Raw genomic sequence first — 17,232 nt, forward strand, 5'->3', positions numbered from 1 at the left:
ACGTGATAAGGTTTTTAATTTTCTTATTTTAATTGCATGACATACTGCTTAATTGTTGACGTAAACATCAAGCTAATGCATGAATGAACATGAATATGTATTCATGTATAATATTTACATTGTTCTGATGCATATAAATAAACAAATTCAACAGGGTGTACGGATTTCGGTGCTGTACGGATTTCGGTCCCGCACGGTAAGTGGAAATATTTGATGAAATTATATATTAGTAACGTTCTACCCTCCGGCCAAGCCTGATGCCTGGCGGAGGTAATGAAAAGTGAATTAAAGTAAATTTCTTGTATTTGTCTACGGAAGAAAATAGAATTGTGTCCGCCAAAACCTAATCGCCCCTTGGCCAATCTCCTCCAGTCATCATCAACATAATGTAGGGCCTAATCGCATCCTGGCCAAACATGCACACTGAAAAAAGTTTTCACTTAGTTTCTATTAGGAACGCACATAGTATTTTTCCAAAAACAAAAACAATGATTTTTACCTGAATATCACATAGCATTAGAAATTCTATATGAGAAATCATATAGATTTCATTGGACACGTAACGTTCATGTGATTTAGTGGTGCAATTTCCAATTATGGGATCACATGAAAGTTATGTGAAATTCACATGGATATTTTCCACTGATTATGTGATTTACTTTATGAGTGCAGAATTAAGATATTAAAAACACTCTTAAAAAACATTTGAAACAGTTTGAATTAAATTTGAAAATATTTTGTTTTTATTTGGCTTTATTATAGTGGTTCAAAATATCGATTTAAAATCAGGTCCTGATAATTCTCCCAAAATTTTAGCTCATCTCGACTTATAGTTTATATGGAAATTACTTTTGAGCTCATCGTTCTAGTCCTTTGCTGTAATCATCTGCAGAAAAGTTTGCTATCTGTACTAATGTGAAATTTTCTCAGGTGCAACTATGCTCAAGACCGCATTTTAATTGATCGTCAGGATAATTAGTTATTAATTAATGAGGAAGATGATATTCTTTGATATGTTCTATAAACTGCTACATTGGTGTGCTTGGCGCAAAGAATAGAGCAACAAATCCAGGCTACTATGTCATAAGCAGTGCTGAAAATTGTCACCGTCATTGTTTAAGTTTGAGTTACTATGACGATCATTGCAACATCGTAATCAAACGACATGCAACATCGTAATCAAACGACATGCAACAAAACAAAAACTGTATCACATGTGCTTCATTCACTACTGATAAAAAGTCTGTCATTTTTTATTGACGATCAAAGCATGTTGCTAACTATGGACCTACAGGTTTGTGCCATAAAAAGGGAGAAACTAAAAAAGTAAGAGGTTTTATGCAAGACACGATCGTAGTTTTGACGCAGGAATACGTGCTCGGTATCAATATTCGGTGACTGTGTTAGGGAAACTACTTTTTCCTATCATGGAAACGCCTCGTTTTCAGATGACAAAATTACGCATGTTCGTGCACAAAACGCACGAATTTTTTGGTTTATTCAATAGATTAAAAAAACCTAAAATTTATTGGAGGAATTTCGTGCTAAAATTTTCCAATCGCTAGATATTCGCGATCAATCAGATAAATTCGAGATTTTTTTGCTTTTTTCTAGCGTCCTGGAGAAAAAATCTTGCCTTAATTCGAAATGTTTCTGGTTAATTGACAAGGCTATCTGGTATTGGGTCATTGCGAGAATTTGTATGTACCACTTCAATACTGTTACGCATTTGACCACAAACTGGGTACATTATCAAAAAGCTTTGGGGGTGATGTGGCTGGCAGCAAGGCGAGTGCACGTTCAATGAAAATCAACTCTTAAACAACAATAATTTATGGTGGTCCTGAAAAGAACCGTTTTGTCGTGATGGTTGAGTAATGTTGAGCTATTAAGGTGTTCAACACAGAGGAGGCTAGTGAGCTGTATGCTGTTTGGAAGGAGGGTGACACCCTTGGCATATATGGCCCACAGCGGTTCACGAAGAGCTACTGAATCCAATCAGTAACGGTGAGGCTTCTTCCTCCGTCTTCGGTTAATGGACGCTCATGTGGGATGCAGCTCGCTGCTTGCGGGCAGCCTTCCGATGTGTACTAGAGAACAATGTTCAACGCCACGCACCGAAAGCACTGACACCACCACTCACGGTGATTGAATAAGCACCGTTCGGCGAAACCGAATGGAATTCGATTTTTAAATCTGTGTAGGGAAAGCGCTTTTTGCAGGCAATGGGTGATAATTGTAATCACCATTGCAACAGTTGGACATTTGTGTAATTGAAAATTGATAAAGGTTTTTTTTAAAGCAGATTTATAGAACAATTTCCAATCGTTGGCTTGTTTAGAATTAAAATCCATCCACTATTGACAGAGTTATAACTGGTCAAAGTCTGACAACTTTTCGTAACGCAGTCAATTTTGGTTTTTTGAAATTGCAGCCCCAATAAGTTCCCGAAAGACGTAATCCTACGTCAACAAAAAAATCATGTTGCTAGTCGTCTGACTATGATCGTCAAGACAAGAAATATCATATCACTACGGTTTTCATATAGAATAGTCATCCTGTTTGTTTCAACAAGTTGTGATGATTATCCGATTTTTTTTAATGGCTGATCTGTTAATTGCCAAAATTTACTAAAATTGAAAAATAAAAATATCCGGATAATCCCAGAAGTCTCAGCATTACATTCAACGGTGGTGGAGATAAGATGCTAATAGATTGTAGCCCGTAACCTCAAGTAAGCCGCGTGTATTCGGACCCCTCTTATACTAACTCTAGGGTTAAGAAACATTGTAATAAGTAAACTGAATTTCGGCTCCGTAAAGCTTGCGCATTTAAGTCATGATAAATACATGATTTTACAAAAAAAAAATGCATAAGGTCCTAACTACATTGATCAATTCTGTTAATGATTTTCTCTTGTGATGCCATGTAAAATCGTTATTTTAGACAAACAGTTCGATGGAAGAAGCTATTATCTAACAAATAATATAATAAACACAGTCAGAAGCGTTTTTAGCCGTGTAATTAACGAAAGATAAAATCGATTAAGAGAATCAATCAATGTAGATAGGCCCATATGTATGGATCGGGTTGAAATGTTGTTATTAAAATTTAAAAAAAATACAACAAGTGGGAACACATTGCGGCACAAAAAAAATAAAAAAGCGAATACAATCGCTTTTCGAAATGTAAATTGATCGGAGTGGTTTTCCAAAAACCATCTTGATACTTCATCTATTGTTCTTAGGTGTAATGTATTTTAATTGAAGATCAAAATTGGTTGCCAGGTGCTGAAGCCGTCTCCCTGGCACCAATTGGCAATCGGAAAACTTTGAGGATTAGAATGGAAGGATTATAATAATGCTAATAATAATAATGAGTTATCACGTGAACGAAGTATTGAATGACATGGAAAGATTCGTCAAGTATGTTGCAAAGACGTACACACTTAGAAAAAATCATGTAAATTTAGGTGCTCTGAGAGTGACATATGCGAGCGTCAATTTTGACATAAATTTGAGTCATAACAGACTCATTGAGAAATATAGCTCAATCAAACGTACTTTTCAGTCTCGGAGCACTTAATTTTGTTTACGTCTCTTCTTTTATGTCAAAGACGGATTCCGTCACGTGTAAGATTAGTTATTTCTAAGTGTGTTGTAAATAATAATCTTCAGATCCTGGGAAAACGAATTAATTTCAGACTTTTTTTAAGGAATAGTGCAGATGTTTATCATTTAACTTTATCAAGATTAAGGTCTTCTTTATTAGGATATTCCTCGTTGAGTTCATACTGTGTATTGATTTCGAGAACGTGGCATCCATACCGTGATACAGAACCAAGCGAGGAATGAAATAATGCAACCCTGTTCATAAATGCAACATGCAACAGATTTATCATATCTGAAAGTTATCGGCTTCGAAATCAATTAATAACTAATTACCTTGAAGTCTAATCAAAAAGTGGCATTAAGCAAAGTTTTAACTGAGAAAATGTCACATGTGAGCAAATAGCAAGCATTTTCGTAAAATATTATAGCAAAGTGCTAGGACGTTGAAAACATAAAGTTTTCGTTTCCCATAGTAATTCCAATATAAACTTCAAAGGGCCAGTGCAGTTTGCATCCAAATAAACTCAAATGTTGGGAAAATGTTTTAGAATAAATTGAGCCTGGTGGAGCAAAATCGATATTTTGAACCACCCTAATGCTCATGTGCTCTTGTGAAAACAGTTACCTACATTTCCAAAGGCATTAAGGGATTTGTGAATGCCAATTTACATTAGACGCTCTCAAAGTATTGAAATATTGCTTCGCCCCTAGTGATAAAATCAGACGCTTCAAACAATTTCGCTAGATCCAATCTAGCAGCGCCTATCTTGATTGGATTGGCAGTGTTGCTTTAAGGTGATTCCCTGTAGCGTCCTTTTTCGTGTTACACTTCGCAATTTCACATGTAAAAATAATAAGGTTTCTTTGAATGCACGTAGCTGAAACAACTACTTGTTGTTTGCTGCGGAGAAGCAAGCAATGTCTGAATTTTGCAGATGTGTAAACCTCGCAGATCTTGAGTTGTGTGCTCTTGAAATTGTGAGGTGTGATGGAAAAATGGACTCTACAAGGAAACATCTTAATTCACCCAGGCATAGGTTGCCAAGGCAGTTTGTTTGGACTTCACTCTTCTCTTATACTAAACCTTTTCTAGAATGTATCATCTGTAATTGGTCGGGTTTCGAACGGTTTTTTTACGTGGAACTTTAGGACAGATTAACTAATTTCAGGAAAATTACAGTAGCTCTGAGAAATTAAGGGAAGACCAGAGAAAAATTGAGAAATTTGAGCTTATTAGCTTAAATTTTGAAAACTTTACGTTAGTTCTATTAAAATTAGAAAAAATAATTCGATAAGCATCAAGAATGAGAATTTCTGGTAATTTTTAAGATTTGAAAGGATATTTCGAAAACTTGAGGGTAGTTTCGAAAACTTTTAGAACGTCCAGAACTACAGGCAAGTTTTAAGATGTTTCATATAAGTTCCGATAGGCAGTACTATAGATTTCGTGAAAATTTCTAGAAATTCAATGAATTTAAGAGCTTAAGGGCAGCCCCATTAATTTCAGGAAAATTGCAGAAACTTAACAGAAGTTACTAGCTCAGCTTAAGTGAGTTAAAAGACCTTAAAGGATGTAACGTGGCTTTGAGCAGTTCTGGTGGTGTGATGGTAACCCGAGCAAAGTCTGAGATCAAATTGAAATCTAAATTTGATGTTATGATTTCGCTGATTGCTCAGATTGCTGTCGTTTTGGTTGTTTTAACGGTTAAAAAATCAAAATTGAGAGCAATTCCTGTGACATCACATCAAAAACTATTTCTGCTATCAATGAGAGCAACTGAAAACTCAATTGGATATCAATTTTTCCTGTTGATAACAAAACAAGTATTCATTTGATGTTATGCTAAGGCAATGAAATCAAACCCGCAACAACATATTTTTCAAGAGCAAATGTACAGCAAAATGAAAACAAAATTTGTCAATTGCATAAACTGAAATAAAATTAGGATTTCAGTTTGATTTCGATATCAAAACTTGATTTCAATTTGCTGTCATTTTGATGCTGGACTTTGTTCGGAGAGCGTGATTACCTCTCACACCAGTAGGCCTGGGTTCAATCCCAGTCAGCGTCGCCAGGATGTTCTGAGGCATAACATCTTTGATCACGCCTTTCTTCGGGAAGGGGGAGTAAAGACATTGGTTCCCGGTTCATGATTTGATGGGTCGATAGGTAGGGTCCAGGTGTGGGAGCTGTCTCCCTGGCGTCGGTAGCATTGGTGCTCAGCACGGAAAACAGGATCGATGGAAAATAAATCAACAAATTAAGGGCAATTCCATCAGAAGAATAGCGAGAACGTCAGGAAAAATTAGAGAACTTCAAGATTGTATTCGAATTAAAAGAAAATACCGAGGATTTCGGAACTTCCAGGACAATAAGGGAATTTCTGTAAATATTAGCTTCAAGGAAACTGTAGTAATTTTTAAAAAGTTTTTAGACTTCACGAGTATCCATAAAACTTCAGAGATGTCAAGGAATTATCTTAGAAGACTGCAGAGCTTTAGGAGATTTGTAGAAATTTTCAAAAAAAAAGCTAGCTCCAGGGAAGCTTAGAGATCTTAAGATCATAAGTTCAGACTTTGGGAGAAGTTTTGAGATCTGTAGTGTCAGGAAAATTTTGATAAAATTGTAAGAAGTTCCGTAAATTTCTGGGACCCCGGAGAACTGTAGTTTCATTATTTTCAGGGATGTTCCGATTATTTCGAGCAGCTCCGTTAATTAATTGCAGGAACTTTCAAGAAGTGCCGAAAATTATAGAGCATTCCGATAATTTTTGAAACTAAAACGGTGTGGTATTCAGAATAGTTCCAAGAACATCAGGAAATTTTTTGAAACGTAGGAGAAGTTCCGAGAATTTCTTGTACATTTAGCAAACTTCATGAAGGAACGAATACTACAGGCAAGTCCTGAGAAGCTCAAGGTACTATACAGATTTTAAAGGAAGTTCAATGGGTATGTATCAAAAACTTCAGGAAAACTGCGGGAGCTTCAGCATAGACCGATGAATTCCAAGGCAGTTCAATTAACTTAATTTAATTTAATGATACATTTATATCAATGGAAAATTTTGTGTTATGTCTTTCCACTGTTTCGATCAAGCTATACCCTAGGTAAGCAACATTATCTATATTGTTGATTGCTGTCTGTGTTTTGATATCCTGATTACAAATCAATGGCAATGGTCCAAAAACACCAACAATTATAGCACATTAATTTGTCTATTGATCCTTTAAAAAACATTGATATGAATGGCTTTAACATTTCAGTAAGTTCTAATACTCTAACACGCAGTATATTCATCATCCAGTTATCAAATATCAATATCAGTAGTTAAAACAATACCATTTTGAATCGCAATATGCGAATATTTATCGTATTAAATTACTGTTTAATGATGGAATTTCCTTCTTTCAATATCAAACCGTTTCATATATTCATCCGTTCCCATACTGCTTTCCGGGAAAATCAAACTGTTTAAATTGAAATCGTATCATGATTTCTAATTCCCGTTCACCTCACTCCAGTTTTGTTTATTCCGCTTCAACCCAACCATTCTATTATTAGGACCAAGCTTCTCCTGTTCGCCGAGCAACCATCAGGAAAATCCTAGTTGCAATCATCTTTACTCTGATCCCTGATGCCTATCTCCTGTACCCCCTGCCCGGCCATTCCTATTTGTTGATGTTTCATTTTCTAACCGTGGGTGATAGCTGAGCAAACAATCCTTCCACTGGTGTATTACTACCTGCCCCAAAAACCTGCCACGACGACGAGGGCATTGAAATTGATTGATGCGCTAAGCTGAAGAGGAAGGAATTTAATTCCTCAACTCTTGTATGTCTTGTCCTTTCACTGAACTGAAAACTTTTTTCATCCGGTTTATTGCAGCTCCTGCCTCTGTTCGATGTGAAATCGATTTTGCTGAAAGCCATAGCGGAACGGAAGCTTATTATCACCGTACCTTGGTTGGTTCAATATTTGGCCATGCTTGATGGTATTAGTCTGCGCTTGGTCTACTACAAGGAGCTGTTCGAACTGCTGTATGAGCTGTACCTGAGGACGAATGCGTACGAGGTAGAATCGGAGAAGAGACTGCTGGTGACACCCACATCCAAGTTCATCATACGAGCTTGTTTGGGTTGGCTGTTAGAACATCCCAATATCCCGGAGGAATATCTCAGCTACCGTCAAGAGAGGCGGTCTTTTCTATCGGTTGATGAAAAACTATACCACTATAAGAAGATTGAACTGCTTGTTGAGAAAAATACTGCGGAAGAAATGGAAATTAACAAAGCTTTGATCTTGACAAAAGTGGACGAGCACGTGGGAGGTGTTCTGAAATGCGAAGTCAAACCAGCGAATGATTTGCCTAACGATCCCAAGGCACTAGTTAGACCTAACGTAAAGACGACCAAAAATGAAAGCCTTTCACTAAACCCTCTTCTCGAAAGCATCCTAAACGCAGCCTGTCCATTTCTCGCTGACTTCCGCGTTTCAATGATGCCATCAAAAGTCGAAAAAACCGTCTCTCGATCCGGACGGTACCGGCACATAACAACGAAATACTCAGGATCATCCACCATAGCTGCCCATCAGAAAACGACAAACAACCAACACCGACTGCTGGAAGCCTTCCTCCAATCCCAGAGCCTGTCCGTTCGCCGAACAGTTGAATTTGTCATCGAACGAGCATCGTCGGCAGCCATCAAGGACTTTCAGGTGGCCCACCTTCTCCCGGAACGCAAGAAAATCACGGAACAGATTGCCACCATACAGGCGGAATCTATTCCCCAAGCAACCAAGATAATTTACATGATGTGCTCAACGGCACTCGCCGACATCAATGCCAGATGGGACGAGACAATCCCACCCATGCTTGCCAGGCGAATCAAGGTTAGTACTTGTAACAGCAGATATTTGCCAACGTGGTGGGGATGAAAATTCAGCTTCTCATTTTCCTTATGCATATGATTGGTTTTGCAGGACGGATTTGATGCATTGCTCCCGAGCGAGACCCTCGAGCCTGTGAAGCGAACGTGCATCAATCTTGCTCTGGAACGGTGCCTTGCCAGCACAAACGAATGGCGTCAGACGCATATGTACGAAATAGGTAAGTGCTTTGGGGGGTGGGGGTGGCTTGAGCGCATTATAAATCATAGATTAGGGGCTTTTAGCGTAATTAGTGTTTTAGAAATTCAAATGTGTTTTCATATATCGCAGGGATCACGTGCGATGTGATGGATAGTGTTTGAGAGTGTTGTGAATGGCTTAGAAGAATTATTATGAATCATCACATTTAAAATTGTTTGTTGAAAAAGGAGCTTCCGGTGGAATTTAGCGGTAATCAGACTTAAAAAATGATTTATTGTAAAGGTTCGCCAAATACTCGTCAATCCGAAGCCATTTGTATTAAATGAGAATCGGCCGCCAAGCGGTATTTTCCTTTCTGGGATATACTGTTTGTACAACCAATAATCTTTTTTCAATTACGTTCAGATTTATTCTGCAAGGACATCCCGGGGGAAGCTGCAAAAACTCTCAGGGAACTATCCGGCAAACAATCGCTTCCAATGACACCGCTAACTGTAACGCTGGGACGAGTGCATCACACCATTGTGTACGAGCAGCTTCAGAGCTTGATTCACGCTGCCAGTTCATATCCGGGCGAGCTTATTCCGGAAGAATTAACCAAATTCCTTGCTCTCGTGTTGACATACCTGGATGAACAGGATACCACCCAAACGATGAACAGAACGTTAGCATACATGCTGCTGCAGCTGGCATTACTGATAGGTATGTGTGTTTTGGTCTTTATGTGTGAACCGTAAGGACACACAAACCGGTGCGTGACTAACCCACCGAAAAGAAGATTTCCGTGCCGTCCGTCTCGGGTCCAATCTGATTTAATGCTTCGTAAAACTTTCATTGCAGTGATCAACCGGTGTGATTTAATTGTACCAGAGCTAGTACAAATGTTGCTGTCGGTGTGGCAGCACCGGAAATTGAGTGAGTTTTGCGTCATTCCCGAACCGTCAGGCGAAGTCAATGAAGAGGATGAAATTGCTAAGCTGGTGGATACCGAACGATCCATCGTGGATGAAGAGGATATTATGCGAATCAGAGAGCGAAAGCAGCAGGAAGGTGGGTAGTCCTTGATTAGTGGAAAATGGGCCTCTTACCGATAAACGGTGAAGTTCCGTTTCCTAATCTAAAACTTTTGAACAAGCTTCAACCATTCATAAGCGTGAGACTCAGTAATCAGCGATGCCAAACTTCGGATAACTAGATTTTCTCGACTAGATTAGGGGAAACTTTTCGGGTCCTGAAAACATTCATCGCCCTCGCTGGGCCAGTACCAAATTAAATTACCCGATCTAACTTATATTTACTTTTCGCTTACACCGATCTCCACTAATCTGACCGGACGATGGATGCCATAGATGCCAACTACATCTTCGCAACGCTGGTGAGCAACCGTTGCATCCGGATGATGGCGGCCCGGGGTGCGGACGACGTGTTTGCATGCTTTGCTAATTTCATCAACAGTTTGGTTGACTGTAATCTGATCAGCATCCGGCGATTGAACGAGCAGTTCGTGAAAATTTTCAACGAAAGCTGGCAGCAGGTAAGAGACTTTTTTTTCATTAACCCGCTGTTTTTTTTTTTTTTGTTGTTTGTGTTTTCGGTGAGTGAGAATGCGAATGTGATGGATAAGGGCCATCCATAATGAAGTAACATATTGTTGTCCAATTTTAGACACCCTCTCTCTCTCGTAGCGTACATCGTCAATTCATAGCCGGTCTGACGTTCTGAAACGAAATTCTACGAAATTTATGCATGGTCCCTAATGTGTGGGTGATGAAAGAAAATTCAGGGTAGGTGCATTACACGAAGATGAAACTTTCACCCATTAATATTAATAGTGTCTTCAAATAGAGATTAATGAATTGCTTTAAAGTACTAAGCTGCCTCAGCAGCACTATTCCGTACCATGCGGCTTCAAATGACCTATCTCTAAACTTTATTATATTTAAATTCAAGCACACTCTCACTGCTCAAATTATAGGTTTTCTAAGCCAAGTGTACGACCGAAATTGGCACTGAATGTCCCCGCCAACATCCAAAATGTCGAGTGTCATCCGCCATAAGCCCTCCGGAACCACCGATGGCACCCACGCTGCATCGGGTGCATAATTTTTTATCCAATACCAACCCTTCGGAAGCGGGCATAGGCGCTCCTCTGGGGCGACTTGCGGGAAATTGGTCGTATTCGCCCAAAGATATTGATATTCGCGATATGGTCCATTCAGCACCTTGCACACATTTTCTTTCGCAATCTTCATCGGATACTCTACGAACTGATTATTGCCAATCCGACTGTATGCCACTGATATACGGAACTGGAATGAAGTAAAATAAGTTTCTAGAGATGTGAATCAAAACCCACACAGTACTTCAAAGAGGTCACCAATATCTCTGGTGATGTGTATGGTTCCATTCATAACCGCCAAGGTACGATTGAACTTCATGATTCTCAATCCATCAGCATCGATCAGCTCCGTTCCAGAAATTTGCTCTACACCCTGTAGCTGTAGCTCCATCCCAGTGAACCAGGCTGGTCGCAGCTCACAGAGCACGATGAAAACTAATGCACACTCGAAAGAACGTGTTGACCACGACATTGTCGGATCTACAATGATGCACTGAATTTATTTTTCATCGTATCATGGCATGCAACCAATTAATGGTTTGTGTAATTGGATATTTAGAGCTATCTATTGCCTGTTTCACCATAAATTCCCTTGTAATATGTTAAACTCAACTCTCTCTAACTCGATATTGAATGAACCATATTCCATAGAGTTTAGGAGAAATCTACTTGGAGAATATATTGTAGGTTAGGGAGAACTAACTGTACAAACATTGATGGAAATAAGAGCATCGTTGAGATAGCTTTTTAACATGTCATAGCTCGCTGTTCTGAACCAATGCACTAATGTAGAATAAGCGAGAAATACGCTCGTGGGTTTCATAACATATATACATCATACTAACTATTAACGACCGAACTAGGAAAACTTCAAAGCTATACAACATTTGAATGAATCTTGAGCAAATATTTTTATCGACGTATGTACTTTCGAAAACAATGCCTTTAAACGTCCGTTTATTGAAACTAATTTTCTTGCCAGCCGGTTGCGGTGGTGATGGCATATTTCCTCTATGCTCATGATTGTATGCAATTTCGGAAAAATCTCCAGGTCTGCTGTCAGGAATTGATAATATTTCCGGTAAATCCGGATATCCGAAAGGGCATTTTAAGGCCACCGGGTGATTGAATCAATATGATGCTGAGATATCTGCACTTTGCTGATGTATGCGTTTTCCAAAAAGAATCACAATGATCTAGAACCACTTTTCGGAAATGCCCACTTTTCCGGTAATTATGCCCGCCTGATTATCCAGAGGACCGTTTTCTGGCCACCCGGCAGCAGAATTGATATGGTGATAGCAAATTTCCTCAAGATTTCAAGCAATTTATAGATTAAATCGTGCACAGTTCGAAAAAGTAGTGTAAATTTCTGTTCAGTATGATGTACATAAATGAAGCGTCACATATCATTTAAGTTTACATTATATATCATGCAAAGTTCTGAGACATTTCATGCAATGTATAAACTATTGTATGCAAAAGCCCATTGTTGTAAACAACATTGTTTAAAAGCTGCTCGGATGCGTGAAATGAAATACAAGTTAACGTGAATGAATGCTTGCATCACTATTAAAATTCAGTATTTTATCTGTGTGGATCTTCTGGTTGAAGAATTGACCATTTTCCCGGTGATTCCGGATATCCAGAGGACCGTTTTTTTGGCAACCCGGAAGCAGAATCGATATGGTGACAGTAGGAATTGATCATTTTTCCCGTGAATACGGATATCCGGAAGGGCATTTTATGGCCACCGGGTGATTGAATCAATATGCTACTGAGATATCTTCACTTTGCTCAGGATTGAATGCATTTTCTAAACCGCAGATCTCTTGAACCACTTTCCGAAAATGACCACTCTCAGCATTTTGTGGCCGCCGAGCGATCAAATCAATATGGTGCTAAGATGTCTCCAGTTTGTTCTGGATTCTAATCGTTTTCTAAAAAAAAAATAGCAGAGCAATAGTACCTTTTTTCCGAAAATGACCATGTATCTCCGGAGATGAATCAGCGTCTGGCTGAAAATCTCCTTAATAAAGACAACCAACCAACCAACCGACCTTGTAACGGGTGTTCAATAAAAAATGAGAATTTTTTCAGTCATATAGCTAGTAAAAAAAAAAATTTTTCAACGGATTCAGTATTTTGTATTAAAAACATAATGTTTATTCTTCAAAATAAAATTAAAGGTTTGTGTCCTAGACACGACCGCAGTATGACGTAGAACTACGCAAAATTGATGTTTGTCATGCATTTTTGATTATTATACTTTATCTTAAATGTTTAAAGTATTTCAATGTTTCGGTTATGGTTCAAAACTCGCGATAATTCATGTTAGCATTATCAGACCCCGGTTCATCTTACGCATGAGATAATTTATTTAAATTTAATGTAATGGTCAGTGTTGGCTAAATCAGAAATCAATTGATATTTTTCCGCTCTCATGAGCTCGCAATATTACGCGTGATATTGGAACAAAATATCATGCTTGATATTGATTTTACAAGCTCCTTTGATATTGCGAGATTATTCACAACGCGTAAAAATCAAGCTGAGAGTTGTCTCGACACAAAAATGATTCCATTACACATCGTTTTCTTAGAAAGAGAAAGCATAGTTTGCTATCTCTTTTTAATCTTCACCGATGGCAGACGCAAAGGGACTGCTGCAAGCCGTTATGGAAGTTTCGGTTGCATTCGGGTGTAAAGCAAAAATCATGAAACTCAATCGCACCACAGTTTGGTGAGATTTGCAGTTGGTGAGTTTTGTTAGCTTGATATTCCGAGCTGCGATATCACAGCTTGCAAAATCAAGCGCAGTTGTTTGCTTGTTGATTTTTGTCTGCGAAAATCAAGCGTGATCTTGGTCGTTGGTGATATTTGATTTTTTGATATTTTCCTAACACTGGTAATGGTTAAAAATTGACAGAATTTCCCCTACATAACTACCTTGGCTTGATCAATGTTGACTTATTTTGCTGTGATTAATATACACTAAATTTGACAGCGACATCGACTACAATAGGAACTGACACTATTTCGTCACACATTTTTTGTTGATTTGCACCGCAGTATAGTACACAAAAACGCAATGCATGTGGTGGGATAAAACAATTGCCAAAAACTGCATTAATTTTTTTCAGTAGCTCCATCATTAGTTTTAAATTAGGTTTCTGAAGCAGAAAGGAAAGTGAAGATTGCATTTTATGATAACGCAACAGGCAGTTGTTTTACTTGTCAGAAGACGGTACTTAAAATATTGAACAAAACGTTGGTTCATATGTCAACGAAGTAGGGGAGGAAGGAGTATAACGATCATACGCGGTTTAAGCACCTCTTTGTTCTCCAATTTGTAAGACAATCCTGAAATAAAATTACCATGCATCATCATTATGTACTTTACAGCGTGTTCGTAGAATGATTGCAAAATAGAATACTGTGACTTTTCTCAAATTAAACGTTTTGGTTCCAATAAGTAGGTGCTTAGTACAACATTAATTGAAAATTAGGGGATTCAGCTATTGAATTTCAAAGTCAAGACAAAAGTTTGTATACAGGTTCACCACCTGTTTAATGTTTTGATAGTAAACATCATAGTTAAGGTACACCGGTGCAAGTTGAAACAGTACGTATATCTATTTGTAAGTGAATATTCACTGTAATTATTTTTGTGTACTACCGCAAACTATATTAGAAATAATCTCAGTGATTGTTCACTTCCGCTAAGAGCTACATCTACCGTTTCAACTTCCCCACGCGTTTCTACTTGCCCCGGTGTAGGGTAATGGATTTTGGTTGGACCTATTCATGTCATTTTCGCACTGCGTCTAAACGTATGCCGTGTTTTTCTATGAATATTATATATGGACATGAAAAATGTCTGTTTGGTGACTTTCTAGTTTCTAATAATACTAAAAAATGAACAATGTTCTCAAAATAGGATTTTATTGAAACGCGGGCTCGTAATCACACAAGCATTCCTGAGTAATTGCGCTAATTTGGTTCTTTAATTTAAAAAAAAACTGTGTCGATTTTTATACATCATCTGAAAGAGCTTCGTTTTTTGAGCACAACGATATTTTTTCGAAACCGTAGTTTAAAGCAAAACTCCACTGTTTGACACTAAACTAATAAATTGATGGTGATATTTGCTATTGTAATCGCACTTATTTAAAATAGTTCCAGTGCTCCAATTTTGATCAAATTTCGGATTTCGGTTCCATGTTTAATGTAGATTACAAATATGCCTTTACCTCAATACCCTTGAAGATCCCAATTGGAAACAGTAGATAGAGCTTCTTTCTCTATGATGCACGGTTTAATAATTTGGGTTTAACATCCGACGCTCCTCCTTCTTAACATATTCTGTACAAAAAATACTTTCTAAGCCCCACCCCTGACAGGATTTCCCACCGTTTTTTTAATGGAGCGGGGCAGAAAGTATCTTTTGTGCAGAATATGTAAAAAAGGATGAACTTCGGATGTTTATCTAATTGCATATATAGCGGTACCAGATATGTTTTACAGTCAGCTGGTGGTAAATCACCCACAGAATAACATCAAAATATTGTGAGCGATTTTTTTCTCAAATTCGAAGCTCTCTGGGCAGTAGTTGGGTAAAAAAATTAACGGAATTAAACTATTTTATACTACATGGCACTTTATACTTTGCTTAACAATCATTTTCCGGAAGAAAAGTGATCGTTAAAGTCCATGTTTTTTCAGGTTGTCGTTATAGGGGAGGGGCGTTTTGCATAATAAAACTTTTCCGCGTTTCGTATTAGGGGCTGTTCATTAACTACGTAGACATTTTTTGGGATTCTTGCCCCTTAGTTGCCCGGGACCCAAGTCACTGAGTTGCTCCTTCTTACTGCAGGACCAAGCGCCACGCAGTCCGAAGCGGTAATGAGCAGTTTTAGTTTAGTTTATTTTTTTTAGTTTAAATGATCTTTATTTTAGTTTAACTTGGACGATTACCATATAAATTTTTACTAAGTGATTTAATTGCTTTCTTCATCTTTAGGTATGGGCAAAATTCAAAATTTGTTTTACAGAATTAGTCCTAGACTTAGTACACGGTCGACCACCTTGGTGGGATTGGTTTGTTTTGTTTTTAGAATTTGAAGAGAAACTACTTAATACTACTATTTACAGCTTAAAACTAACCTACTCTACTATATACACTTAACCTACTATGTACAAATTGCTTATTAAAGCATGTTCAGAAAGATTGCATTTTTGAATAAATTTAGTTGTCATATCATCAATTTTGGAATCTACTTTGGGAATTTCTGCCTCTTGATGGAGGTCTGCTATTCTTGTGTCGAATGGACGATCTAGGATCATCCTCAACACTCTATTCTGTGCAACCTGGATTTTGTTCCTGTGGGTCTGAGCGCACGATTCCCACACCGGGGCGGCATAGAAGATCGCGGGGGCTATGATCTGTTTGTAAACAGCCAGTTTGTTTTGCCTTGAGAGGCGGGATCTGCGGCAAATGAGCGGATACAAACACCTAACCAAGGCGGAGCACTTAACTAGGGTTTTCTCTATGTGCGAGCGGAACAGGAGCTTCTCATCGAACAACATCCCGAGATAAGTAACATCAGTGGACCACTCGACCCTTGTACCATCCATTATTACGGTACAGGAGGGAGACGGTTTAAGTTTTAATGATTGTCTGTGAAGGAACATGATCGCTTGGGTTTTCGAGGCGTTGATTTTGATTTTCCACGTGGTGGCATAATCAGTAAAGGTGTCAAGGCATCGTTGGAGCTTGTTCGTAATTTCACGAGGCATCCTACCCTTGACGGCTATCGCGGTGTCATCTGCAAACAGAAAGAACACGCAACCGTCTCCTAGAGGAGGGATGTCCGACGTGTAGATGCTGTAAAGCAGTGGTCCCAGCAGACTCCCTTGCGGAACACCTGCTGGGATCGGAAATTGTCCCGAAAGGGAACTATTCAACGACACCCTGAACGACCTTTGCTGGAGATAGTTACGGGTGATTTTCACAAGGTATGGTGGAAAGTTTGAGTTACAAAGCTTGTATATAAGTCCGTCGTGCCAGACATTGTCAAACGCCTTTTCGACGTCTAACAAGGCCATGGCTGTGGACTTGGATACAGCTTTGTTACTCCGGATGTTATTCATCACCCGCACTAGCTGATGATTGGTGGAATGCCCCTTACGGAACCCGAACTGTTCCGGAAGAAGAATGTCATGTTCCTCCACAAACTTGTTTAGTCGGCTGAGGATCAATTTTTCGAACAGCTTGCTCAGCGCTGAGAGCAGGCTAATCGGTCTGTAGCTTGACGGTAGTGAAGGGTCTTTCCCAGGTTTGCGGATCGGGATGATTTTTGCCACCTTCCAGATGCTTGGAAAGTAGTGCAGCTCCAAGCATCTGTTGAGGAT

General features: G+C 38.7%; 2 protein-coding genes across 2 annotated transcripts in view; one reads left to right on the forward strand and one right to left on the reverse strand.

The window, feature by feature from the left end:
• Positions 1–17,232, forward strand: part of dlt (codanin-1 like protein dlt) — a 693,339-nt gene that overhangs the window by 662,168 nt on the left and 13,939 nt on the right. Inside the window, exons 8-12 of the mRNA XM_065232866.1 lie at positions 7,498–8,502; positions 8,593–8,719; positions 9,106–9,402; positions 9,541–9,750; positions 10,050–10,234. Of these exons, the coding sequence (XP_065088938.1) occupies positions 7,498–8,502; positions 8,593–8,719; positions 9,106–9,402; positions 9,541–9,750; positions 10,050–10,234 (1,824 nt within the window). The remainder of the gene's footprint in view (positions 1–7,497; positions 8,503–8,592; positions 8,720–9,105; positions 9,403–9,540; positions 9,751–10,049; positions 10,235–17,232) is intronic.
• Positions 10,304–11,291, reverse strand: LOC135710319 (uncharacterized). Its single transcript, XM_065232839.1, has 2 exons — positions 11,064–11,291; positions 10,304–11,009 (listed from the first exon to the last, which is right to left on the reverse strand). The coding sequence occupies exons 1-2, from the start codon at positions 11,289–11,291 to the stop codon at positions 10,665–10,667; spliced, it is 573 nt and encodes a 190-aa protein (XP_065088911.1). The 3' UTR covers positions 10,304–10,664.

The sequence above is a fragment of the Ochlerotatus camptorhynchus genome, unplaced genomic scaffold, assembly GCF_037179485.1.
Source record: "Ochlerotatus camptorhynchus isolate MF236.1 unplaced genomic scaffold, CSIRO-AGI_Acam_v1.1 ptg000379l, whole genome shotgun sequence".
Taxonomy (NCBI): Eukaryota; Metazoa; Arthropoda; class Insecta; order Diptera; family Culicidae; genus Ochlerotatus; species Ochlerotatus camptorhynchus.